We start from the raw sequence: 27,308 nt of genomic DNA on the forward strand, positions 1-27,308 counted from the left end.
GATGTTGCTTTAAAACAATAGTAGTGATGGTAAAATAAAGCAGAGGCACCCTCCCCCATGGTGGGTGGGACCTGCATGCCTGCACCTTCCTTGTCTTCACCCACACCGTGGTACCTACAGCCCTGTCCCACAGAGGACACAAAGGTCTAGACAGGACTTGTCTTGTTTGGTGGCTGCAATTAGAAACTGCATTCTAAATGATCCCAAGTGCTAATGACACTGTTAAACTCAATGAGAATCAGAGTGGGTCGTGTCTGAATAATAAATGTCCCTTTATTTGCTGAGTACATTAGCAACAAAAGTGTTTCCTGGAGCTGATGTCAGTGGCAGTTACTTCCCAAATGTTGAGTAAAGCAGTGAACAACATCAGTATTAAAATGTTGAATTTCATGTTGTCTACACCACTTTGATCTTCTGAACAACTGAGCAAAACAAGGTAAACGATGACATTTATTTTATATTTAGGAATGGAAAGGTCTAATTATTCAAACAGTTTTATTATAAAACTAAACTCTGGAGGTGTCTACAGAGTTGGCTTTTTAAAGTGTTTTCTCTTTAAGTCAGTAGTCTAACAAGGGTTAGAAAAGACAAAACTGTTCAGTGTCTGACAAAGTAGAAAGGGTGAAACATAAATAAGGCTTTAATTTGGCAAAATATAATACAACGCCTTCTGTTAACTTCTAAGGAGTAATTTCCCAAAGACTTCACTCTGTAAAAGATAAGAAAGCAATCCATTTAGAACACAGGGAGAAGAGACCCCATGCTGTATCCCATGCATGTTTCGTGAGATCCAGAGCAGTTCCCCCTGATGGTAATCCAAATGAGAGTCTCAGGATTCAGAAGACTTGTAGGTGTGTCTCAAAAAGAGAACAACCCTGAGAAGTCATCTTACTGCTGCTGGTCAGGACAATGCAAACCTAGGGCACCAGTGCTGAGCAGACTGAACGCATGAACCACAACATAAGCACAAACACGGGCTGGATCAGGAAGTAGTAGCCAATCTCAGGACATTTTTTTAAAGCCCTTTTCATAGCACCATATCTGCATACTTGCATCTTTTGCCCATATTTCCAATACTTATACCACTCACTATATGCAAAGAAAAGCTTCAGCAAATTATAATGATGTTGGCAAAGTAGTTTTAGATAGAAGTTATTCTAGAGTAGATAAAGAAATTTTAGCACGGAAAGAAAAACAGAATGAGAAAAATGACTTATTAGGAATTCTTGTTAATAAGTGAAATAGAAACTTAAAATTTCAAGGTAATGATGGTGCACACCTTTAATCCCAACCCTCGGGAGGCAAAGACAGGCAAACCTCTGTTAAATTCGAGGCTAGCCTGCTACATACAGTGAGTTCCAGAACAGTCAGAGCTATACAGAGAAACCCTGTCTCAAAAAAGTGAAAGAAACAAACAAAAGTTTCATTTAAACAAGCAAACAAAAAACTTCAACTGATGATATATATGCAGGAGAAAAGATTAAAGAAAGGACTGTGGCCATGCAGAAACAGAGCAGTGAGGCTGAAAGCACAGGAAGAAGAGGTGAAATGCAGGATGCTCCCTAGAAACAGAAAGCAAAGCTGTCTGCCGTCTGGGAGAGCAAAGCGCCTGAAACATGACTTGAGAAGACGGAAAAGGAGCTTACGCTGTCAGGAGTGAGCACTGAGGCGGTTCAGTGTGCTCAGTCTTCTGAGTGGGGGTTAGCATTTCTAAGAGTATGAGCGTAGGCAGGCTAGAGGGTAAGTCTCCTGAATAGAAAGTGTGACCAGCATGCCTGCCACATCACAAGATAAGTCTGTCAACTTTTTCACACACCTAACCCACCTGTGGGATGTTATGGTAGGGGTCTGAGTGGCAGCTTGAGTTGCCCCTTTATATGGACAGGGTGTCACCATTATTTTGGAGCAAACAGTCCCAAAAGAAGACTATCTGAAATATTCTATGTATATTCAAATGCTCTTCCCTAGGCAGTATGATTTAAATCATTTAAAGAAATCAAAACACTGATAACAAAGCCTCCTCCATTCACCAGCAGGAATACAAGGCATTCTCAAATGCTGCTAAAGCTAAGCTTCTACAGTTATGTAAGCAACAAGAGCGCATACCATGATCTAATGATGGATTTATTATTTCTCCCAAAGCAAAACTCTCACTTAAAGTATAAAAAAGTAAATTTCTTGGATTATCTACAAAAGCAAACTCAAACAAAGCACCAACTTGGTGTGGTGGTGCTTCTGTAATTCCAGATCAGTGGGGGCCTAGCCTCACACTGCCTGAGCAAGTCACCACAAAACAAGAAACAAACAGAACAAAACATGCCAAACCCCCTTCCATCTATAGAAACTATGGAAATCTGATGCCGCCCTCTTTAGGTATACAATAAATGCTGTGTACACATTACATGTTTCAAAGTAAGGATGGCTTCATTTTCAGTCCAGCACTGAGAAAACAAAGCCAAAAGCACCACAAGTCATAAAGGGAGGGAAATATCACAGAGACACTTGCCCTGACCTAGGATCAGAATCCACTAATGGCAACTGAAGGCATCACGACAACAGACGGGCAGCCAAGGCAGGCAGCCAAGTCACAGAGAAGAGGCTCGACAGAAGGCTGAATAACCACACTAAGATGCTTTTCCTCTAGACCAAAAGACTTCAAAATATACAATGAGAGAAACAAACAAGAAAGGTCACAGCTAAAGCTGGAAACCGACAGGGATGGAAAGGGATCTTCTCTACAGGGAAGGAGAACTAATCTGATGGAGAGTACATTTAGAAGTACTTCTCCCCCACTATGGTGTTCATAAAGAAGCAGCAGGATTTAGTGTCCATACCCGCAGCCAGGATCATTTCTCCTTCGTGAGCTGCTGATTGACTTCCTGAAGCAGCTGCTGTAACTGGATCACAGTCTGATTGAGACTCACAGACATTGTCTCTTTCTCAGGAGCCTCCTGAAAACACAAAAACAAGAGATGATATTTTAAAAAATATAAATGTGGAAAATCTGAACATTTATTTAAAGAATTAGCAATAGTAAAAATTGAACAGAAAAATGCTTGCTGATTAGTGGGACACACTATCTGGCACAGAAGAAACTATGCTGCTTAAAATACCGACCACAGAGGAAAATCTAGTCTGTGCATACTGGAAATAATGTATTTTTTCTTTCCAGAAGACAAAAAAATTATGTTAAAAAAAAAAATAAAAAAGAAAAGCCACCTGTCCACAAAAGAGAGCATGCCTCCAACAGCTCCAACCACAACGCCACACAGCGGGCTCTGACTGGGTGCCAGAGCTGCCTCTCTTCAAGGTTGTGCCCTCTGACAACCCTAGGGCAGGTAGTGCTGCCATTTTCTTCTATTGAAGCAGAGCAACTAGGGCATTTCCCCTAGACCACATAGGGTGTTAATAAGAAACATTTGATCCTTGAGTCTTCCCCCACTCAAACATGGCAGCACAGCTTGGAGTCAAAGACTGGTCTTGCACATGTCTGTTCTTCAAAACATCCACAGGGCAACTGGCCTAGAAAGCTGGGGCTACAGGAAATACACACCACTTCTGGGGAGACAGCACTGTTCCCGATCACGGCATTGTCTCCTGCAGCTTTCAGTGAGATTTTCGAGTGGATAATGTTCAGTGACTGCTGAGCCTGTAACAAACCAACAGGGAACATAGACATCAAAACACACAGAACAAAGAACCCAATGTGTAGTGTACAAAATTAAAGCTCCTCACAGTGTGCAATGTAAAACTTTCCTCACAAAAATGAAAATAACTACATCTCCAACAAGCTAAAAAAAACGTATATTCACACTTTCAATAATTCAAATACAGGAACTGTATAAAGAAATCAAAACACTGATATTCAGGTTTAGTCTAGATTACAAGTCCGCCAAATCCAACCCACTATCTGCTTTCTACAGCTCACATTTAAGAATAAGTTTTACGTTTTAATTAATTCTGAGATAGCCTGATAGCTCGGATAAGGCTCATGTTGAACTAAGGACGCTCTAACCCTGCTGCCCAAGTAGCTGAGTCATGTCCATGCGCCACCACACCTGGAGTTCTGTGTCTCTAATGTTTCTAGTTTTCACTTCCGAATGAAACACGTAAGAATATCACATGAAGACCACTAATCCTAAACTGAGTTTGCTGACTCCTGGTCTGAATCCTTCTTTGAACATAAAACACATTTAGAGAAAACTAGCAGAAAATGTCCCGTGAATGGTCTCCACCATACTTTACGTTTTCAACTGTAGGTTTTCCAGAGTGTTTTGTTAACTCTTTCAGTCTGTAATATCAATGTGCATTCCAATTCCAAAGGAGTATCCAATGGGGCAGAGGCAGGCAGCCGCCACCTGACCTCGCCATTTCATCAGCACACATACTATGGCCTATCTACGTCTCTAAGCACCTGCTTTAGTATCCTGAAAGTTCTGTCTGAAAAACTGCATTGCCAGGCTAAAATTTTATCTTTTATATTTTGATTCATAGGCCAAAACTTAAAATTTAACAGACCAAATTAAATTAAGAGTTTGTACTTTCTCTGGGCATGGTGGCACACACCTTTAACCCTAGCTCAGGAGGCAGTTGGAGGGCAGTTGGTCTACACAGAGAGTTACAGACCAACCAAGGCTACACAGCAGACTCTATCTCAGAGCAAAACAAAACAGAGCTTGCACTTTAACACAAACTTCCTGAATTCCCAGTTAACATTTCATCTGCATTTAAGTAATCTGAAATATTTCAAGTATTTCTCAATTCTTAGTTTTCTGTATTAATAACAATAAGCATTAAGTTTGAAAAACAAAAACTTTTTCGTATTCTTATGAAATGATACGGCATGATACTTAAATAAGAAACTTTTAAAAGATCTGTTAGCATATTAATATTTAAATGTTTAGCAGTTCCAGTAATTGGTGCAAGTATCAAAATTTAAGTTGTGCGAATACTTGATTCTGCAATTCCAAGAAAGTGACAGAGGCAATTTTTCTGATATATATACAATCTCCCATAAATACCAGCATAGTTCTCGCCATCTTTGTTTTAAAGCTTACATGTTAAGACAACTACACACGTCAGAGTGACAAATCACCTGGAACCAAATGAAGAGCAAGAAACAACCCAAAAATCCTCAATTTGAGTATGAGAATAAGAAAAACATTTGTGTTCAACCTGGTGGCACACACCTGCAATCCAGCTGTCCCTGAGTTCAAGGCCAGCCTCAGATACAAAATGAGGCCCTGTCTCAGGAGAAAATGGAAGGAAAGGCAAATGCTGGCACAAAGAACTGAATGAAAGGAACAAACTTCTGAAACTACAGATGTGTACACTTCTTCATAAGCAAACAAATGTACTTTGTAAAAGACAATGGCAAACAAATCTTATTTTAGAACTTTGGAGGGCTGGAGAGGTGGCTCAGCAGCTAGGAGCAGGGGCTGCTCTTCCAGAGGACATGAGTCTAGTTTACAGCATGGTCATGAAGCTCACAGCCATGTGCAATCCAGTTACAGGGGTCCAAGGCACTCTTCTGGTCTCCAGAGGTACCAAGTACCCATGTGATAAGCAGACATACATGCCAACAAAACAGTTATACACATCAAATAGTAATTCTAAGGAATTTTTCAAAACTAAAGAAACAAAAAGTAAAAACTTTAACATCAAATGGGGAAGTATGTGAAAGTTTTTCCCCTATGCACCAGAAGCCTAAACTTCTAAGGACCCAAAAGGACAAGAGCAGTTTTCCAGTGTCTGCTCAGGAGGCGTGCACAGCATAGGCAGGGCAGTTTCCTGGCCAGGCAGTGTCTTACCTTATGCAAATCATCAGCCACCTTCTTTCTCTCACTTTGTTCATTCTGAAGTTTTGCGCGTGTTTCATTTAGTTGTGTCTTCAACTGTAGAAACACAGGAACAGAATAATTAACTTAATTTGCATACTAATTTGCTTAGTATGAATACAGAATGAGCTCTTAACAGCCCTTCTCCAAGTGGATTAGCTAAGAGCCGACCAAAGGCACAGAAGAACTGGCAGCAGAGGTCCCATCTGCAGAGCAGAACCTGAGAGAAGCTACAGAGTGAACTAGAGTTTAGTGTAGAAACCGTCAAGCCCAAACCACAGCCAGAGGCTAGGAAAGTGCCTTTGAAGAGAGTTACTGATCATAGTTATTGAAATTATTCCAAACTAAAAGGAGAAGAGGAAATTTTCAATTGGCTTTAAAACACTCCTTTAATGTAAAGTTCTTTAAAAAGTCTGTTGTGAAATAACCTTTTTGTACAATGTGAAGATGTGTCCCTCAGAGTGGTTCAATACAGAGCTGAATGGCACAGAGGATTCTGGGAAAAAGCAGGGTGGAGTCACCAGCCAGATGCAGAAGAAGCAGGACATGCAGCAAGAGAGGTAACATACAAGCCACACGACAGGATGTAGATTAGTAGAAATTGGCTAACTTAAGTTACAAAGGCTAGCTAGAAACGAGTCTGAACTATAGGCCGAGCTTTCCTAGTTAATAGTAAGTCTCTGAGCCACACAGGGAGCCGCTACAAAGAGTCCCACTAGAAACAGCATCCAACATGAAGGCATATATTTCCACATGAAACTTAAAAAGGTTCTAACACACACAAACAGAGCCAAATGAAGCTTCCTAGTTCCTCAGTCTCTCATTCGGCCATGGTATAGAGACATGCCCCCTAGCCACTGTCTGCATCTCCCAGTCACTGCCTGTGGACACCGTACCAAGAGCTAAACTGCACAGTGGTTTAAGATTTTGCTTGTGCAAACAGAAAAGGTTACAGATAAAAGCACGCTAAGACAGGGGGGAAAAAACCTCTAAACAGGTTATAGTGTATTTAAAATGTGCATAGGCTTAAGAAAGAAAAGTAAATGGGTATAGACAGTCAAAGTAAAAAATAGTTTATATATAATAAGATAAAAGCTTTTAAGAAAAAGATAAAATATAAAAAGGAAAGCCACATAAAGATGAAAAATACACAGAGAGTCTGGATCCTGTATGGTACTGTATTGACTTTAAATTTTTTGATTGCTAATGAGTAAACAACAGCTGCTGAGAGACACTGGAATATAAAAACTATTAAATTAAAGCAGCCTATATATTTTTAAAATGTCTTTACTTCAAAATGGAATTCAAAAAAATATTTACATTGGAGAAGAGACTAAACCTTTGTTTCTACAGAAAACAAAAGAGTGTGGATTCACTGAAGGTTGATAAAGATCAGATTTGATTGGGGAAGACTCTCTGAAAATACTTGCTACAGACTAAGAGAAATCCAGCTTTAACTGTAAGACAGGTGACACGTATTCCACCTACTCAGACATAGAAGAATCACTTTTCCCTTCTGCACACTGCACAGTCCACACTTGTGTTAATGTACATACGTACATTACCCTTGAAAATTCAGGTCAGGTATGTTTTAAGATCAAGGGGGCAGACTTCAATGAGAACAGGTGACTAAGGTGATCCAGCCTTAGAATGCCTCTGCTGAAGGCTCCCCAGAGTTCTGCATACAGAACTTCAAGACTGCTGGCTGAGATGATCCAGCCTCACAAACTATTTTAGCCAAGACATAACCATTATCTTAAGTTTTCTCAGGGTCCCCCAAAGATTCCAGAACCCCCAGAAAACAGGAAATAGTCTAGAGAACACAATGCCCATATTCCCAAGAGATGGGGCAGGTGGTCTTTGGTCATTCAGTGGGTTATGGATGCTTGTCATGGTTTAGTGGGACTGATTTCAAATTATTATTGGTCATGGTCAGATAAAAAAAAAAAAAAAAAAAAAAAACCTGAAAAAGGCGACTCAGGGACCTCTTTCTGGAGAGAAGAAGTGATGTGGGAGGTCCCTCCATATGCTGTGAATGTTTTATATTGGTTAACAAAGAAGCTGCTTTGGTCTATAGAAGGGCAGAATACAGCTAGGCAGGAAATCCAAGAAGAGAGACAGGGAGAAAGAAGGCATAGTCGGGGAGACACCAGCAGTGGCCAGAGGACTAAGACACCAGAACATTACTGGTAAGCCATGGGGAACATGGCAATATATAGATAATTAGAAGTTAGTTTATTTATATGTAGAGTTAGCCAGTAATAAGCTTGAGCCATTGACCAAATTATAATATTAAGCCTCCAAATGATTATTCCATAAGTGACTGTGGGGACTGGCGGGCAGAAGAGAAACCGATCTAGTGGATCTAATGCAACAGAGAAAAGACTTCCAACTACAAAAGGGGGGTTATGATATAGATATGATGAGGGATAATATATAGATGATATAGATATGATGGGGGATATGATATAGATATGATGGGGATCAAATATAGATATGATATAGATATGATGGGGGATAAAATATAGATATGATATATATGTTGGGGATAAAATATAGATATGATATCGATATGATGGGGATAAAATATAGATATAGATATGATGGGGGATATGATATAAATATGATGAGGATAAAATATAAATATGATATAGATATGGGGATAAAATATAGATATGATATAGATATGATGGGGGATAAAATGTAGATATGATATAGATAGGATGGGATAAAAGGGTGGATTGCTGAGTCTACTTTTGAACACCCACTAGTCTCAAATATCTTACATCGATAAATATTTTGGTATATTAATACAAATTTAAAGTTATTTTGGGGGGCTGGTGAGATGACTCAGTGGTCAAGAGCACTGACTGCTCCCCCAGAGGACCTGGGTTCAATTCCTAGCACCCACATGGTGGCTAGCAGCTGTCTGTAACTCCAGTTCCAGAGAATCTGACATCGTTATTCCAATGCGCATGAAATAAAATTAAATAAAGTTTTTTTAAAAAGTTATTTTTGTTAGAACAGATTGCAAATACATTTCTGGTCTTGTTTAGGGCATTGTACCTATGCAGCTCATTTAACAATTTAATGTAAATTTCTAGTCACTGAAAGTTATTATTATAAACTATTTAGGATAATAAAAAATTGCAGGTTAGTAGTTAGCCATCTATAACTTGTAGTCATGTCAGGTATGTTTTCAAGGTCAAACAGAGATATATTTTAGATAGATGATCTTCAAACACTTCAAAGACTGACAAAACATGGCATTTAAAATGTTTGGTTAAAATAGGGCTTTTCATGACAATGAGACAGGTCTGCTCATGGTAGCACCGATTTACTCCAGAGAAGATGGTAGGCATCAAAGAAACTCCACATGGAGTTTGCTTTCAATGTGGCAAGGCTAGCCATTTGGGCAAGAAACTGCACTTGTCCTGACTGCTGACCATATGCTGTCCAAACTATAAAATCAGTATACAAAGGAAAAAGACTTTGGAGCTTTGCCAAGATAAGGCAGGTCAATCCGTGAAATCTCCTGTTTCATAGAAAAGTCTGCCAGACATTCTGCAGGACACACAGGAATGCAGCTGCTGAACTCTGGCAAAACATGGTGTGACGGTCCTTCAAAATTCCTGCTTCACAGAAAAGTCTGTCAGATATTCTAGGCCTGTAGGCCAAGATGGATTCCCCAGCATTGCTGAGAAATCTTGAGGTGACTGTCCAGCTGTTCTTAGTCACCTTGAGGTGTGTGTCTCTGTCGTTTCTTAGTTTTGAAAGTGGCTTGCACTACCCAACTCTTTCACGGATTTGAAGAGTCTATGTAGTAATAGTATAGTTTCCTTAGTTTGACAGAAGGTAAATTAGGTACAGAGTTTTGGGCTCATCAAGATAGAATAAATAATGGCATTATTTTCTTCTAATATGCCAGATACAAACGGACTGGACATTGTAAATGTAATTCTTACTTGATAATTGTTCTTATTGTATATAGTTTCATTTGTTAAAGCTAATATCTTTCTTTTCTATTTATTTATTCATTCATTTTTTTGTTTTGTTTTTTCTTTGTTGTTGCTTTTAAAAACAGGGTTTCTCAGTTTAACAGCTCTGTATGACCTGGAACTCGCTTTGTAGACCAGGCTGACCTCAAACTCACAGAGATCCACCTGCCTCTGCCTCCCAAGTGTTGAGATTAAAGTGCCACCCAGTCTGATAATTATTCTTATTGTATATAGTTTTACTACGTTAGAGTTAAAATCTTTCCTTTTTATTTAGACAAAAAGAGGGAAATGCTGTGAAATAATCTTTTTGTACACTGTAAAGATGTGTCGCTCAGATTGGTTTAATAAAAAGCTAAATGGCCAATAGAATAGCTAGGCAGGATTTTCAGGGGATAAATGACACTGGGAAGAAGCAGGGTGGAGTCGCCAGCGAGATGCAGAGGAAGCAGGATGTACAGGAGGAGAGGTAACAGCCACAAGCAACATAGAAGGATGTAGATAAACAGAAATGGGTTAATTTAAGTTCTAAGAGCTGGGCGGTGGTGGCGCACGCCTTTAATCCCAGCGCTTGGGAGGCAGAGGCAGGCTGATCTCTGTGAGTTCGAGACCAGCCTGGTCTACAAGAGCTAGTTCCAGGACAGGCTCCAAAAACCACAGAGAAACCCTGTCTCGAAAAACCAAAAAAAAAAAAAAAAAAAAAAAAAAAGTAAGTTCTAAGACCTAGGAACAACCCTAAGCTATAGCTGAGCTTTCATAAATAATAGTGAGTCTCTGTGTCATTTACTGGGGAGCCAGTGGCCCGATGAAAAACTCCAAATACAAAAGTCAGTTGGGGTACTGAAGAGTTAGCTATGTTTAAGAGAACATGCTGCTCCTAGAGAGGACCTTGGTTTGATGCTCAGCACCCATATACTGACTTTAACTCCAATTCTAGGAGATCCAATGCCTCTTCTGGCCTCCACACGTACTAAACATTCATGTGGTTCAAAGACATACATGCAGACAAAATAACCATACACATAAAATAGTAAGCCTAAATTCTTTTAAGAGAGTCAATTGTTTATAATGTTAAGACAACAAACAGTTTAAGAAACTTTGAAAACAGTCGTAAACATTCTAGCCTAAACTGCACCAGAAAGAAATGCCAAGGAGCTACAGAGATGCTCGGTGGCTAGAATACTGGCAGCTCTTCTAGTTCTGAGGACCCACATACGGCGGCTCACAGCCATTCCTAACTCCAGACCCAGTGGGTCAGATGCCCTCTTCTGGCCTTGATGGGCACTAGACATACATAGAATGTATGGACATACAAGCAGGAAAAACACTTGTAGACATAAAATAAACTGTTTTTTAAAAAGTTTAAGTCTTGAGATAGAATGCTCAACAGCCAACTTGTCAAAAACAGGCTGTATATAAACCCAGTATCCATGTATAAAATTCAATAGAAAGGAAATCATCCATATTGCCTCAAAAGTTAATGCCAGGCATGGTGACGTACACCTTTAATCCCAGCATTTGGGAGGCAGAGGCAGACAGATCTCTGAGTTTGAGGCCACCCTGGTCTACAGAGTGAGTTCTAGGACACCCAGGGCTACACAGAAATCCTGTCTCAAAAATGGAAAGAAAAAAAATTACTGATTTTGCCTCCAAGCCACAGGCATGACTTTCCAAACACCTCTGGAGACTAAACAAGAATAACAAGTAAGTAACAAGCAAACAAATACACTGACATTTAAAATGGAATGGGGAATTTCCACTTGGACAATTTATTTGGGGAACCAAATTTGAATGCCTAAAGCTATTTGCTTTTCTTACTTAACCGAGAGCTCAGTTCTCTTTGGCAGAGAAGGTCACCTTTTGGCACAAGAACACAACAATGTGTATATATATGGCCAAGCAAACTCATTTTATTTTAAAATAAGGCAACTATTACAATCACTTAAAATGGAAGGAACCTTCTAAACCACATTATAGGCTTACCACGGTGACATACTACAGACCTGGGAGGTGTAAAATACAGCAAATAACATGCATAAAACTAGTCTTATATTGCAATGGAAATGGGTCTACTTAAAACAAGGGATTGGTAAGTGAAACAAATTTTAAAAATAGGGGTGGGTGGGTGTGTGGGTGCGCCCACATATGCACATACATACACATATACATAGTACTCTGTATTTACTTCTCATACAACTCTTAGAAACTAATTCTAATAAATCACTGGCATGCATCCTGGGTGCCATGGTGCACACCTGTAAGTCTCAGTAAATCACAATGCTCTGCAAGCGGGGGCAGGCAGAGTGCTGACAGTTCAAGGCTAGCCTGGATTATGTGGCCAAGAACGCCAATTAGGAACAAACAACCAGGTAGAGGAAACTAGGGAAGACAGGGAAGGGTAGGGAGGAAGAGAACGGTGAGAGGTATGTATGAAGATGCTATGCTGAAACACAATATTAAGCGTTAACTTAAAAACTTTTAACAGTAAAAAGAAACGCATTCACTAACATAACTGCGGTGACAAAGAGCGCCCAGGAATGAGAGTAAATGAGGTGGGAGGTTCTCCTTGTACATGTGCAGAGCTAAATGAAACAATCTGGAGTAAAGAGAAACTTACTGTATTCTTCCTAAAGTATGCTCAGATACTTTAAAAAATTAATATGCAAAATTTTACATCACAGGTAAATACAATGATTAGCTATAAAACAGAACAAGACAGCTGTTTCCACCTAACAGCTCAGCATGTCAACAATCAGTACAAATTCCTAAAACTTTAACAACAGGAATGCAAAGAACTTCATGTCTTAACACATTTAGCTGCAGCTAGGCCTGGTAGCACAGTCCCCACTCTTGGGAGGCTGAGATGACCTGGACTATTAAAATCTCTCAGCTACCTTAGACAATTTAGCAAGACCCTTTATCAAAATAAAAAGGGGAGAGGGGCTGAGGATATACTTCAAAGATAGAATGCCTGACTATTATGCATGAGGTCCTAGGTTTAATTCCTAGAACCACAAGAAAGAAAAACAAGGGAAGGAGGGAATCAGTCAGTCATTTTAGGTTATTATGTGCTAGACAATATATTGATAATGAATACTGGCTCATATCTGTAATCCCAGCTAAAAGACTGAGACAGAAGGATTACTGTGAGTACAAGATCAGTCTACGTAATAAATAGTCCCTGTCTCAAAAGAACAAACAGAAAGAACAAATAAATTACTTTTAAAAGTTCTGAAATTTACTTTTAAAACAACTAGTCAGAAGCTTAGGTTGGGTCACTCCCTTGAATGAAGAACACGTATCTGTAAACTTTCACCAGTTTCCTACGGGTCAGACACTTAGGAAGCCCAGTTACCTGTGAGAGTTTGAGAAAACAATCCTTGCTACTCCTCCAATCTTTTGTTTCTTTATTCACCAAAAAGTAACACATTGTTTGAGAAATTAGAATAGAAAAGGCAGGAAACTTTGAAATATAGCTGAAAGCCAAACATGCCATTATTAGGAGCTAAGAAAAGAAGAACCATCTTCAGAGACATCAGAAGAGGAAGACTGGCTTCCACTGAACAGAAGTGCCAAGCTAAAGGTGTTAGCCAGGAGTCTGGTGGGGTCACCACCCCAGCACGCGTGTCTCCAGAGCCCACCGGCGCTCAGAGGAAGGCCAGCTGCTTACCAAGTTAAGCTCCTCATTCTGTCTTACTGCTTCAGAATATGAGCCATCAAGCTTTCTCTGCAACTCAGTCAACAGATCTTTCAGCTGCAATGAAGTTTAAAGTTTAAGATTGATCGCCATGACGACCCATACTTGGTAGCTACCTGGAAGCTCTTCTACACACAACTTAAATGGAAATAAAACACTCTGTCTCTACTTAATTTGAATTGAAAAGCACTTTAAAGAACTTCTGTCACACGTACCTCTCTGACCTCTGTCACATAAGTTGACCGTTCAACCTCTGCCTTCTCTAGCTCCATTTCCAAGTGTTCTCGTTCTCTTCTCAGCTGTCACACAAAACAAGGAAGTCAATACATTGAAATTTTCCTTCCATAATGGGAGGTTAGGATACTCAGGAATTTAAAACTGTATTAACTCAAACTACTCAAGAGAATAAAAACATAACTATATCATTAGATATAAAAGTAGCCTTAAAATAGATAGTTGGGCAACCCAAAATGATAAAAATGGGTTCACAGGTTACAAGTGTTAACTATCAAATAACATACATTTTCCATATCTTGGTTTTCTCTTCTTAGTCGCTCCAGCTCTTGCTCTGAGGACGTAAAGGAGGATTGCATCTGAAACATGAGACAGCGTAAGAGAGCCACTGGGGACAGGGGCACCCCACTCTCACCACAAGAGTGGACTGCACAGGCTCCCACTCTCACACGGGTGTCCATATTCTGAACTGGGACATGGTATCATCTACAAATGTGCTATCCTAGATCACAGGGTAGAAATTCTAGCTTAGAGGTTTTTTTTTAAGTTTTGCTTTTTAAATTTTCACTTATTTTATTTGGGGGAGGGGCAAATATAAGGCACTGTGCATCTGAGGTCAGAGGACAACTTGCAGGAATCAGTTCTCTCCTTCCATGTGGGGTCCTGAGGATGGAAGCAGGTTGTCAGGTTTGGCAGCTGCCTTTACCTACGAACCTTTCGCCAGCCCCACTTAGAGGTTTCAAAATGCACCCCATACTGAACTGTCAATTAAAGTTCTTAAAAATAAGAGCCTCACTCACATACACTTCATTTCAATAATGCTCAGAACCTACCTATTTATATGATCCTGTATTAAGAGCCAGCTAGTATCACTTAATTTTGTTAACATTAATAGCTAATCACTATATGCAATCCCCAAAGGTGTGTTTTGGTTTTTCAAGACAGGGTTTTTCTGTAGTTCTTGAGCCTCCTGAAATTTACTCTGTAGACCAGGCTAGTTCCAGCACAGGCTCCAAAGCTAGAGAGAACAACCTACAGCCTGCTTGCAGCTTGCACACGCAAGGTACCTCATGCATTTGTTTCTTCACTACACCCGTGAAAATAGCAGAAAAGATAAGACTACCAAGAAAAAAACAAAAAATGAACAGAAGAATGACTCAGTCTTTTCTTAAATACAATATGCTATGGATAGAGCACTATTTGAAGACTAATTCTGAATCTGGGCTACTTGACTTTGTGTCGTGTGTGGTACCATCACTTTCAAGGCACTGTGCCTGCTACCCCGCCCGTTGGTCACTCCGGTGAGTGGTTTTCACACAGAAGAATCAGAATCAGCCAGGGCTACTTCACATGATCCCTACCCCACCATGGTATAAGGCATAGCTGATATATCACAGCTCCCAGAGGGCACTAGTGGGGACCCCACTGCTCGGCACAGCTGCTCTAAGCTTGTCCTTAAATACCTGCTTAATTGTCCTCCGTGACTCGTCAGCTTTAACCTTCCATTTACTTTCTTCTTGTTCCACACTTCGCTGCAGCTTCTGTAAGATCCCTTCCTGTAGACAAAAGCAGAATTAGTCTGAAAAAATCATATTATAGTGTCAAGATAAAATCACATAGGCCAGGAGAAATACATCAACGACTTACACATAAAATTAAAATGTAATTCAAGCCATTTCCTACCGTTTCTGCAAGGACGGACTTGTACTTTTCACACTCTAGCTGCAGCAGTGTGTGCATTTCGTCAGCTTCTTTCAACCTGTGCTCCAAAACCTGCAGAGAAAAACAATGACAACTAGGAGGGTCACACTTTATATTAGTTTCAATATCTGATGACATAATAATCGGGCAGAAATGACTTATGACAGGATATTACATTTCAACCTTCGTAAGCAGCAATGCACGCTGATGACCTTTTGGTCACATGATGTCCATCTGTGACATTTACAGCAAGGATGTACTCTTCATACACGTGGGAACAACTAAGGAGACCCATAAATAAACACTACAATGCTTATGCCACACAGTAGGTCTGCACTTTCTGTGGTCAAGGCTAAGAAGGAAGCCAGTTTCTGAGTGCAGCTGAAGTTATCTGGGGTGCTTCAGAAGCCAGTGAGACTGGCTACGTATCTCAGCTGATCTTTACTTTCAAAAATTAAACTAAAAAGAAATAACAGTAATTAAACATTTGGTTTTAAAACTGAAGGAACCACATTCTTTTCACTACCCAGCTAATCTTTTCATCACGCCAGCTTTACTGAGAACAAGGTCTGACCATCCACCTCGCAGTCTGTTTATCTCCTGAACTGACCTTGACCGTCTCCGCATCCGATGTCCCAGCCACACTTGCCTTTGCCCTCTTTTCAAAGCCACGTAACCATTCACTGTAACTCTGTGGGGAGAAAGGTCCAGGTCATCAATTTCCAAAAAAGTCTGATTATTAAAAGAAATATTCAAGCATCTAAAAGCACCAAATTAGACCATTATAAAAGAAAGCTACATACACTGTCATTATACATATATCAGAGGAGGATATAACTTTCACAGATTGAACATAATCCAGTTTTTAAAAATAAACATCATCAACAACAAAAAACACTAAGCCAAATGATGCCACATGCCTATAGCTACATAGCCTAGAAAGCATGAACAGGAAGATACTGAGTTCAAGGCCAACCTGGGATGCTTGTGAGTTTCAAGCCAACCTAGGCTATATAGAAAAACTATAACAAAGGAGAGAGGGAGGGAGGGAAAAAGGGAAGGAGGGAAAGAAAAAAATTGAAACAGGGCCTCAATATGTTGCCTAGCTAAGCTTGAACTCACAAAGAATTCTCCTGCCTCTGCCTCCCAAGTGCTACGATTAAAGACAGATGCCACCATGGCCAGCAATAAATAAGTAAATAAATAATTTAATGTTCACTAAAAATTAAATACGCACACATTACTATAAAATAAAATGTTTTTTATCCACACCAAGTTCTTCACACTGAATTTTGTAAGCGATGGCAACGGACCTCAGCTCAGAACTCATGTCATGCTCTATTGTCCGGAAAAGTATGCATGAGCAAAAAGCTGCTGAGCTTACTCTCTAAAAAACTCAAAATCTAGAATGAGCAACTTTTCAAAAACTTTTCCAGGTGAAACAATTCTTAAAGCGAAGTAGAATTCAAAAATACAAAGTCTAATGAAAGGGGTTCTGTCCAGAGGATTTCAGATTCTTTGAAGGTATTCTAAAGTTCACCTTCAAATTAAAAAACAAAACATGCATTAGAAGCACATTTTAAATCATAATGGGGATGATACACACACATTTATTTAACACCAACAAAAAATCGGTTTCTGTTTATAGGTCAAGTAAAGAAAACAATACATTTATTATTGTTTTAGCCATTATCTGAAACTTTAGAAAAAAATATAAATTTCTGAAGCTTGTTAACAGAACTTTAAACTGTGATAACAAGTGTCTAATATTGTAAAATCAAGTTTCTTCTTACATTTTTGGTTTAGTTTAATTGATAAAGGAAACGAATAGAATGTTTATTAACTCTGTAATATGAAGCTTTCATTTCTATAGCTGAAAAGGGGCATTCTAGAAGGACTACATAAGAAAAGTGAGTGGTGCTGACGTCACCCCACGCTGCAATGCTTTCGTGGTCTGTCGATGTCAAAAGCCACTATCCATTTAAAAGAATGGCATTCTCACAATACAAGCTCAAACCACAACAGTGTACAGTAGCAAACTGGAATCCAACATAAATTAAAACAAAATAAAACAGTTCCCTATCTGGATCTACTTTATACAATGGCAATAGCAAGCAATAAAAAAAAAAAAAAAAAAAAAAAAAAAAACCTCTAGTTATGCTAATTTATCCTAATAATAATGAGGTTTATGGTAATTCTGTTTTTGTTTTCTCGTGTATCCAGTCCTGGCTAGTCTGTCATATAGACCAGGATGGCCTACCTCTCCTTCCTGGAATTAGACGTGTGAGCCACCATGTCTGGCAAAATTAAGTAGTTCTTTTAAAAAACTAGAATACAAAACTCTTTTAACTAGCACATGAAAAGTTTAATATATATTTTAAAATACAGACAACATGAAGCAAGTTTCATCTTTTAACAAGAATGTGAACAAAACACAAAGAACATCGTAATGTCTGATGGTGATTTAGATTTACTTATTGAATACCAATAAATAATGTCATTAAGATGAATTTAACCAGGCATAATGGCACATACTTATAATCCCAGGTCAGGATTCGGAGACAGAAGGATCAAGGCCAGCCTGAGCTGCATGTGTGACAAGACCATAGCCCCAAACCCGCGAGCAAGCAGTAGCAGAACAAACAATAAGTCTGTTAATATGAAAAGAAAAACTCTGGGGCTGGAGAGACAGCTCAGTGGCTAAGAACTGGCTGTTCTACCAGAAGACCTGGCTGGGTTCAATTCCCAGGACCCACATGGCAGCTCACAGCTGTCTGTAACTCCAGTTCCAAGGTCCCTCATACAGACACACATGCAGGCAAAACACCAATATACATAAATATCTTTTTAATTAGAAAAAAAAGTGATGTCTACAATTTTTGAAGAATAGAAATTGCAGGTCTTCAGCATTCTTGGCTCATGAAATATTGTCAAATAAGTAAATCCACCAATAAAACATAAAGTAGAAACAAAAACAGATTATGGCCACAGAAGAAAAGGAATGTATAAGCAGCCCCTTCCCCTAGGTGATCTGTCTAATAAAAGACCTTTCTTCAGTTCTGTGCACCCTCCCCACAGCTACAGAGGAAACAGGAATCTTCCCTCCTTGTGTGAATTAACAGTAGGGTGCATGTACACAGACCCTAAAGAGAGAAAGCAGCTAACGTTCTACTACTCATACAGTGCACCCCTGAACCCACCTAGAGGAAGGGGCCATTCCACGCTTGAAGCTCTAACTGTATGCAATAAATGAGGACCATCTTGCTACAGCATAAGGCACAGCAGCTACCAAAGGCCATCACAGACAGCCTGAGGAAGCTCCATTAAACCAGGCAAGCAGATGTTACAGACCTGAGTTCCGACTACCCACCTTGAAATACTGACCCTGGATCAGATAAGCCTCTAATGGGTGCCAATTTATTAGTTAATACAAAGGGCAGAGGACACACTAGCACTGGACATTCAGTCAGCTAAATCCAAACTACCAGAAACTACCTGTTACTACTGTAACAGGACACTTCTAAGCTAAAAATGAAAAAGGTGAAAAAGCAGTACAATTGCAGAGAATCAGCCAGCCGAAAACACCAATCACATGTTAATCTTATTTGAGTTCTATATTTTATATCTTATATTCGATTGGCATGAGCAATGTATATGAAAATTAGGGAAATGACTAAATATGTAAAATTAATATTTATTTTTTAAATAAAATAATTCTCATCTCTTAGGACTATGTGTTAAAATATTTGCTGATAAAATGCTCTAATGCTTGAGCTCCTTCTGAGTGATCTAACACAGAGGCTCTCTGCTGTGGAATAATGCTCTTGTACACTGTAAAGATTTGTCTCTCATATTGGTTTAATAAAACTCTGATTGGCCAGAAACCAGACAGGAACTATAGGTAGGACAAACAGACTAGAAGAATTCTGGAAAGAGGAAAGGCAGAGAGTCAGTCACCAGCCAGACACAGAGGAAGCAAGATGAGAATGCCTTACTGAGAAAAGGTACCAAACCACATGCTAAACATAGCCAAGAATTATGAGTTAATTTAAGTTGTAAGAGCTAGTTAATAATAAGCCTGAGCTAACAAGTCAAACAGTTTATAGTTAATATAAGCCTTTGTTTGTTTCTTTGGGACCGTACGGCTAAGGGACCAGGAGGGACATAAACTTTATGCTACAAAAGGCACCCAAACATTTAGCAAGAATTTCCACATAAAGCCTGAGAAAGCTTAAAAAAAGGATTCTGGACAAACAAGAACAGAGTCAAGCACAGTTTCTTGGTATTCTTACTCCAATAGCCTCTGTTTACTAGCAGCAAGCAGAGGCATGGCTCCTTAAAGCCTTCCTGACTCAGCATTAGCAAAAATCACATGGCAGATCTTCTAAGAGGCCCTACCACCAAACACTTAAATGGTGTTTATAAACCATATGAAGCAGCAAGCTTCTTGGTGATGGCATGGAACTAGAAACTCCACAGAGTTGTGGCAATAAATGTGGCTCCTACCAGAACCTCCACCATGAAGCTACACTCTCAAAAAGGTAAGGAGTAGGGTGAATCTAGACATCAAAGAGGCAGCTTTAATCCTAACCTATTGCTTAGCAGATTAAAGACTCACGTGGTCAGAAAAAGATAGAAATATGCAATAAAGATAGATTCAGATGAAAAATACCTCTCAACAGTTTACAACAATTAAAAATATATGTAGGTTTGGGAGAGAAAAGAAAAAGGACAGAGAAAGTATTCTAAAAAGAAATAAAGTAGTTGGGTGTGGTGACACATGGCTTTAATTCCAGTACTTGGGAGGCAGAAGCAGGCAGGTCTCTGTGAGTTCAAGGTATGGTGGCACACACCTTTAATCCCCTCAACACTTGGGAGGCAAAGGTAGACAGATCTCTGTGAGACTGAAGCCAGCCTGGTCTACAGCATGAATTCCTGGACAGCCAAAGATACACAGAGAAACCCTGTCTCAAAAAACCAAATAAATAAATAAATAAATAAATAAAAAATAAAAGAAATGGAGTAAAAAGAAAAAGCCACGTAAAGATGGAAAATACACTGAGAATTGGGATACTGTATGTTACGATGATGTTCTTGAATTGTTTGACTGCTGAGGAAGGAGCAACAGCTGCTAAAAGACATATGATTATAAATGCTGCTGGATTAATACAACCTATATATTTTGAATATACCTTGACTTCAAAAATTAAGTCAAAAGATATGTTACTTTGGAGAAGAGGTTTTGCTTTTGTTTCCACAGAAAATGGGAGGCTGTGGATTCATTCTAGGTTAAGAAAAATAAGGTTTGATCAAGGAAGATCCCCTGAGAAATCTGATAGAGCAGATGACCCAGGTGATCCAACGTTCCAGAGCACCTCTGCTGCAGTTTCCTCTGAGGTCTACACCCAGAACAGCCTCGAAACTGCTGACTGAGATGATCCAGCCTCACAGAAGACTCCAGTCAGGACTTGATCATAAATCCTAAACTTCCTTTGGGTCCCCATAAGAATATCAGTGCCCCCAATCAGCAGGAAGTAATCTAGAAAACTACACGCACATTCTCAAAAAAATGGATTTTGGATGTTTGTCTTTGTTTCAAGTATTGGTTATAAGTTGTTATGGATAATGGTCAGGAAAACAAAGCTAAACAAAGGAGATTAAATTCAGAGTTCTTGTTTTGAACAGAAAAAATGGGGAACTGATGTGGGATAATGCTCTTGTACACTGTGTCATGAGTATTGGCCAATAGTAAGACAGAAAATATAGGTGGGGTGAGCAGATTAAGAGAATTCCAGGAAGAAGATAGGTGTAGAGTCAGTCACCTGCCAGACACAGAGGAAACAAGATGAGAATGCCTTACTAAGAAAATGTACCAAGCCATGTGTTCTCAACATGTAAGTCACAAGCCCTCAGCCAAATCTTCATCTCAAAAAAATATTCACATTACAATACATAGCAGTAGCAAAATTATAGTTATGAAGTAACAAGGAAATAATTTTATGGCTGGGACACCACAGCATGAGGAACTGTATTTACTGAAGGGCGACACAGCAATGGGAAGGCTGAGAATTCTGATAATGGGAAGTCTAAAGCCACTCATGTATTAACATGAGCGTGCACAGTGACTCCCAAAGTGAGTCGGTCCTGGGACTGTTATCCCATTGCCTACACTTTTTTATTAAAAATTTAAGAAGGCCTATCTCACCATTTTAGCAACTTCAGGGACATTCCCTATCTTCTCTGCCCTCAAATACTTGCTGCTGTCTGAGCAAGCTACTTTCCTGTCCTACTAGAACCATGTTCAACCTCACACCTGGAGTGAAGAATAGATGAAAATCATGGTCGCAGGGTGGAATACATTAAAGGACAGCTGTTAAACTAAGAAGTAGTCACTTTATTGTTGATTTTGTTTTCCATTCAGAAAAAAACTCTTTTCCAAACACATCTAAAGCCATTCAATTTGATAAAATACAACAGAAGTTTCAGGCACAGACAGATGAGCTTTGAGCCAAGTTACTTGGAAGTGCACCTGTCTGGTAAGTCACAGGGACATTGAGCGGTTCAGCACGCTAACAAATCAAACTCAGAAATGAAATGCTGATACTGACAACTTCCTACATAATTAACGATAAATGTTTAAAAGCAACAGATTCATCTTACCAAATTAGAAGGGACAGACACCATTGGAAATAATCTTTGGAGAAGTTCTTTGGCCTCTAGCTCAACGGCTTCCACATGCTGTTGTCTTTCCTAGAGAGAAGACACACCGGTTCAGACTTACATGGTTATACAATTTTCAAGGGGGTGGGAGGAGCTATGACCTTTGAAACTCTAATGAAGAAAAAAGTCAATTTTTAAAACTTACTTTAATATTAAAAAATATAATTTTTGTCACTTTAAGGAAGTAAGTAAAACATACTTCCTTATAGAGACAAAATCTGCAGAATCTCTAAAACATCCTAAATATTAAATAATACCTTGAGTTAATCAAGCCAAAGCAGTAACTGACAATATGGATTGTCTTTGGTATTAGAAATAAAGTGCTTTGCCCCTCCAGGAACACTTCACACACATCCCTTCCTATCAACTAAACCTCACAGATGACTTTACCAAGACAAACGTACTTGGGAGAAATAAATGAGGCTTAGCGACCAGTAAAGGTTACCGAAAAGAGCAGTGACACTATCCTGTCCTGTTAAACAAAAGGGAAAAATAAATTGTGATGGGAAGTAAGAATGGGGGAGGGGCGGGGCTAATTAGAAACATTAATAAGAATACTTTTGATGCACAGTGGGCAGCAAATTTCAACTATTACTAATGTTTAATCTAAATTTCTTGAATTCTTATTCTTACTCCAATTATAAACTCAGAATCATGGTTTGTCAAAATTAGGGAAACAATCTGATCACACACACATATCTCTTCAAATCTAATGTTCAAACTATTTCTGTAAGATTCAAAAGCAAACAAACAGAGAAAGACACTATAAACCTATAAAAATGTAACCAAAGCCAACAAAATCATTCCACACACTATTGGAGTCTAGGAAATGACAAGAGGGGAGCAAGCAGCACCTCAACCATCTCTCAGCTCTTTGAAATCTGTCCCTGACTTAAGACAATTTAAGAAAATGTTAACCTAAATTATCACAACAGAAACTAGAAATTTCATATTCTATGCACACTAAAAGGTGCTGTACTATTAAAGATTAGTAGTAATGTTCTAGAATAGCTGTTTTACCAAGTATTTTCAATAATTTAGAGAAGTCCAAAAACTTGTACGTATATACCTAACTGCACAAAGTAAGGTATATGAAATAGCAATTAAAGAAAACAATTGCTATTCCAGAGATAATTAAGGTGACTGATCTCATCTGACTACAGGTAACATGAAATAGAAGAATCCTGAACCACAGAGGGAGAAAGATTAGCTTGTAATCAACAGCCACCATGCAAACTATTCTACAGAGAATGTTTTAGTTACAAAGTTTTCATTTGATATAAATATGGTTGTAAATAGCAATTTCCATTCAATGCTTGAAAAGGATCTAATTTTAGAAACTGAATTATTTCTTTAGAACCTCTATTGATCAGAATATACAAAGTATCTTTTATGTAAGTCTGTCATTTACAGTTTCTAACAAGTATTTATTACTATAAAAGTAACTCTAGGCTAGGTGTGGTAGCTCAATAACTAAATAAAACTCCAGAAGCTGGTATGATAGAGTTTGCCTGCAATCTCCAAACCTGGGAAGCTGAAGCAGAAGGATCTCAAGTGTCAGGCCAGCATGGACTTCATACTGAGACCCAATCAAAAAGGAAGGAGGGAGGGAGGGAGGGAGGGAGGGAGGGAGGGAGGGAGGGAGGGAGGGAGGGAGGGAGGGAGGGAAGGAAGGAAGGAAGGAAGGAAGGAAGGAAGGAAGGAAGGAAGGAAGGAAGGAAGGAAGGAAGGAAGGAAGGAAGGACGGGAGGAAGGACGGGAGGGAGGGAGGGAGGGAGGGAGGGAGGGAGGGAGGGAGGGAGGGAGGAAGGAAGGAAGGAAGGAAGGAAGGAAGGAAGGAAGGAAGGAAGGAAGGAAGGAAACTAAACATCTACAGGCACAGCTACACAAAGAAAGCCTGCTTCAAAATAAATAAATAAATAAAAATCTAAGAACAGTGAGCTATCCTTCATTTTGATTTTATTTCTAGCACCTAAAAACACTAAAGGTGCTTTATGTAGTCACATCATAATATGTGGCACTTAGTAAATCGGCATCACTTTACATCCATGCTATGAACGGACTCAATTCTGTTAAGGAAAGACTGGAGTCTATTCCCCATAAATCATTAGCATCAAGCCAGCATGCACATACTGGAGTTCCCTCTGTGCATTAGAAGATGCAGCAATGCCTTGTGCAGGAAATGCATGAAGAAGACATTAGCTCTAAATAGTGAAAAACCCGTACTAGAAAGTCCCCTTTGTGACAGGTGACTGAACAACAGGAACCCTTCACAATTAAACTGCACCTGTGTGGCTAGAGCCTGAGTCTCTGGCCTAAATCCCTCTTGCAGTAATAGCTGCCAGCTCTCTCAACCTAAAACCGAATGAAAATTTTCACCAGTTTAAGTACCACATAAGCATAAATCTGCTGCACTAAAGGACATAAATATATATAAAATTAGCAAATCATAAAATTGTGCTGCTACTAAGAAATTGTTTCAAATATCCAAAAGACTTTGTAATTAAAACACAATAGATTACCTTGGCACACAAACACTTTCAGAATGTGGAAACATATGCGATCATACAGGGGCATTAATTAACCTGGCTTCATGTTGCATTCATACTCAGTTGTCCCGCTGTCTATTACTCCACTATTAGGACGCTTCTCCCTAGTGGACAGACAAGGCTCAAGAAGAATGTCCTTTGTTGTTTTGGAAATGAAGGGAACATTTTTGTCGGAAGTATTTTATATACTCATCAAGAGAATTCTCCATTCATACTAATAGTCCATACTTCACAGGACATGTGGGCCACAACTGCCCAGCCACTTCAAAATAGAGAGTTTTAAGTCCCTCTCTTCTGAGCAATCATCCCCAGGAAATACTTGGAATTGAAACTTTTTCTGTACTATTTAAGATTTTGCTGTTTCCTTCCTTGCCTGAATCCTCCTGGTATGCTCAGACACCCCACTTTACTATGCACCACAGACACATGGTAGGTTTCTAAGTCTGTTCCATTCATTTACATCAACTTCTCTGATTGAGGGACTTCATCAAAGTTCTCTTAACTACACCAGTGGCACACAGCATCTGACGAGGAAGGTCTGCACACACAGCAGGAGTCTGGACTCTACCGCTTACAGCTATGCTCACCAACACACCAACAAGGTCGCCCAACAGACCAGACTGGCAGAAGTTAAGGTCTCAAGGAGCAGACAGATGAAAGCAGAGATGGTGATGACGATGACAATGTGGATAAGGAGAGACTGTGTTTAAAGTGCAGTGAAAGGAAAGTTCTGCTCTGATCTAGACAGGCTGCAGACTTTCTCTGTGCACAGGCATGTCTGGGAGTTAATTACAACCTTGGAAGTCTTGTTCACTTTGTCCTGCAGCATTTTTTCAGTTGATGCCAATGCTTCCATTGCTTCCCAGTTTTTCTCCCGAAGCTCCTAATCATTTTTAGAAAGAATGATTTCAGTTTATCCATTATTGAAAGATTTCTCCTTTAACTTCATAAATATTTTGCACTGCATTTAAATGCTTGTTACTGCAAAATTATTTCAATGGAAAAATGTGTATATTAGCTAAAACAAAAGTAATGTTTAGAAGTTTGAATGAGAAAATAAAGATGCCCACTTCTCATGTTTTAGTATGCAACACCAAATACGCCAGTTTTTAAGAACAATTAACTGTACAAATGTGACAAAGAAGAAAGCATTTGAAGGTAAACACACCAACCACAATTGCAGGCATTAGAGCTAAGGACAGAGCAAATACAGAGTACTGGAAAATACTTCTGTAACTTGAAAATGAAGTCCAACATCACCCGCAGGACTGTAAACTGCCGCATAACACTTTTTTCCTCTAACTCTATTTTAAATAAAACTGGTACATTTCCAGTCTTCCTAGGAATAGCGAAGTAACCCTCTGTGTTCTATATCTTGGCACGGTCAAACATGGACCCCACATGCAATCAGACACAACTGTACTAGCCAGATGACTGAAGTAAATGAGGCAGAGAAACGATAAAACACATTCCGTTAAGGAGAAACGGAGGCCATTTAAACACAAGCTCTGAAAGAAAGCATTTCCTTAGCAAACACAAATAAAAACGATATGCTATAAATCATCTTCAGAATTAGGAATAAACAAAAGTTAAAAGCCAACAATTATCATTTATTGCAAATTTAGATGCCAAATACTGCATATTTAGCAGTCAACAAATTCTAATTAATCCTTATAATAATTTATGAGATTTTTATTCCCATTTTATAGATGGGAAACTACAGCTCAAAGTTAAGAAATTTGGCCTATGTGTGGAGCAAATGAGCAGCAGAACTGGAGCGGGCTGATGCTGCACCCTGCTGGCCTAGGAAGTCCACAGGTTTGAAATCCAGACCTGCAGAGCTGCTGTTGCGATGGCAAATAAACTAAACTCCATTATTGTGTCCTCCTTATTTCAGAATCCCGGCAATAAAGCAGTTACAATGCTAGAAATATAGTGCACCATTCATGCCAAATCCTGTGGCTAAGTAACGCTGTTAGTGATCAACAGTACATAGCACACAAAGAGCGGTCACATGCCTAATCTTGACAAACTCAGGGTACAAGAAAATGCCAACTTGTTAGCAATTCAACACAAACTTTGAAAGATTTAACTTACATTAAAAATACATTTATTATCGATATTCTCCTATCATCTAAGAACATCTTGATCCTGCTTACAATCAGCAAGCATATTCTCGTGTGGAACACTTCTCCAGCAGGAATACTCACAGCTACAAGTTACTGCCTTCGGGAAGAGGGGACCTGTCTGCTCAGTAAAGGACCAGGACGTATAATCGGAAAGAACTACTCATTTCCACTTTGTTGTTGCTTTGCTGTTTGGTTTTTCTAGACAAGGTTTCTCTGTTGCTTTGGAGCCTGTCCTGGAACTAGCTCTTGCAGACCAGGCTGGCTTGGAACTCACAGAGATTCGCCCATCTCTGCCTCACGAGTGCTTGGATTAAAGGCATGTACCACCACCACCCAGCACTTTTTTTTTTTTTTTTTTTTGGTAATCATTCCCATTTTAGTAGACATACATTCAGTTCTAAGACCACTAGCAAACTTAATTACCAATATTTTCACTGCCTCTCACT

The 27,308-nt window shown here is 39.3% G+C and overlaps 1 protein-coding gene across 10 annotated transcripts in view; it reads right to left on the reverse strand.

Moving 5' to 3' along the window:
• Positions 1-432: 432 nt before the first annotated feature.
• Ktn1 (kinectin 1) overlaps positions 433-27,308 on the reverse strand; it is a 98,997-nt gene continuing 72,121 nt past the window's right edge. For 4 of the 10 annotated variants that reach the window (XM_057786781.1, XM_057786784.1, XM_057786776.1 and 1 more), the window contains 12 exons: positions 25,530-25,616; positions 22,125-22,214; positions 16,075-16,155; positions 15,447-15,536; positions 15,227-15,319; positions 14,051-14,122; positions 13,745-13,828; positions 13,503-13,586; positions 5,811-5,894; positions 3,554-3,649; positions 2,835-2,951; positions 433-709 (listed from right to left, as the gene is read on the reverse strand). In XM_057786781.1, the coding sequence (XP_057642764.1) occupies positions 2,847-2,951; positions 3,554-3,649; positions 5,811-5,894; positions 13,503-13,586; positions 13,745-13,828; positions 14,051-14,122; positions 15,227-15,319; positions 15,447-15,536; positions 16,075-16,155; positions 22,125-22,214; positions 25,530-25,616 (966 nt within the window). In that variant the 3' untranslated portion in view covers positions 433-709; positions 2,835-2,846. The remainder of the gene's footprint in view (positions 710-2,834; positions 2,952-3,553; positions 3,650-5,810; positions 5,895-13,502; positions 13,587-13,744; positions 13,829-14,050; positions 14,123-15,226; positions 15,320-15,446; positions 15,537-16,074; positions 16,156-22,124; positions 22,215-25,529; positions 25,617-27,308) is intronic. The other 6 variants (XM_057786780.1, XM_057786778.1, XM_057786779.1 and 3 more) reach the window with 3 other exon arrangements.

The sequence above is a fragment of the Chionomys nivalis genome, chromosome 12, assembly GCF_950005125.1.
Source record: "Chionomys nivalis chromosome 12, mChiNiv1.1, whole genome shotgun sequence".
Lineage (NCBI taxonomy): Eukaryota > Metazoa > Chordata > Mammalia > Rodentia > Cricetidae > Chionomys > Chionomys nivalis.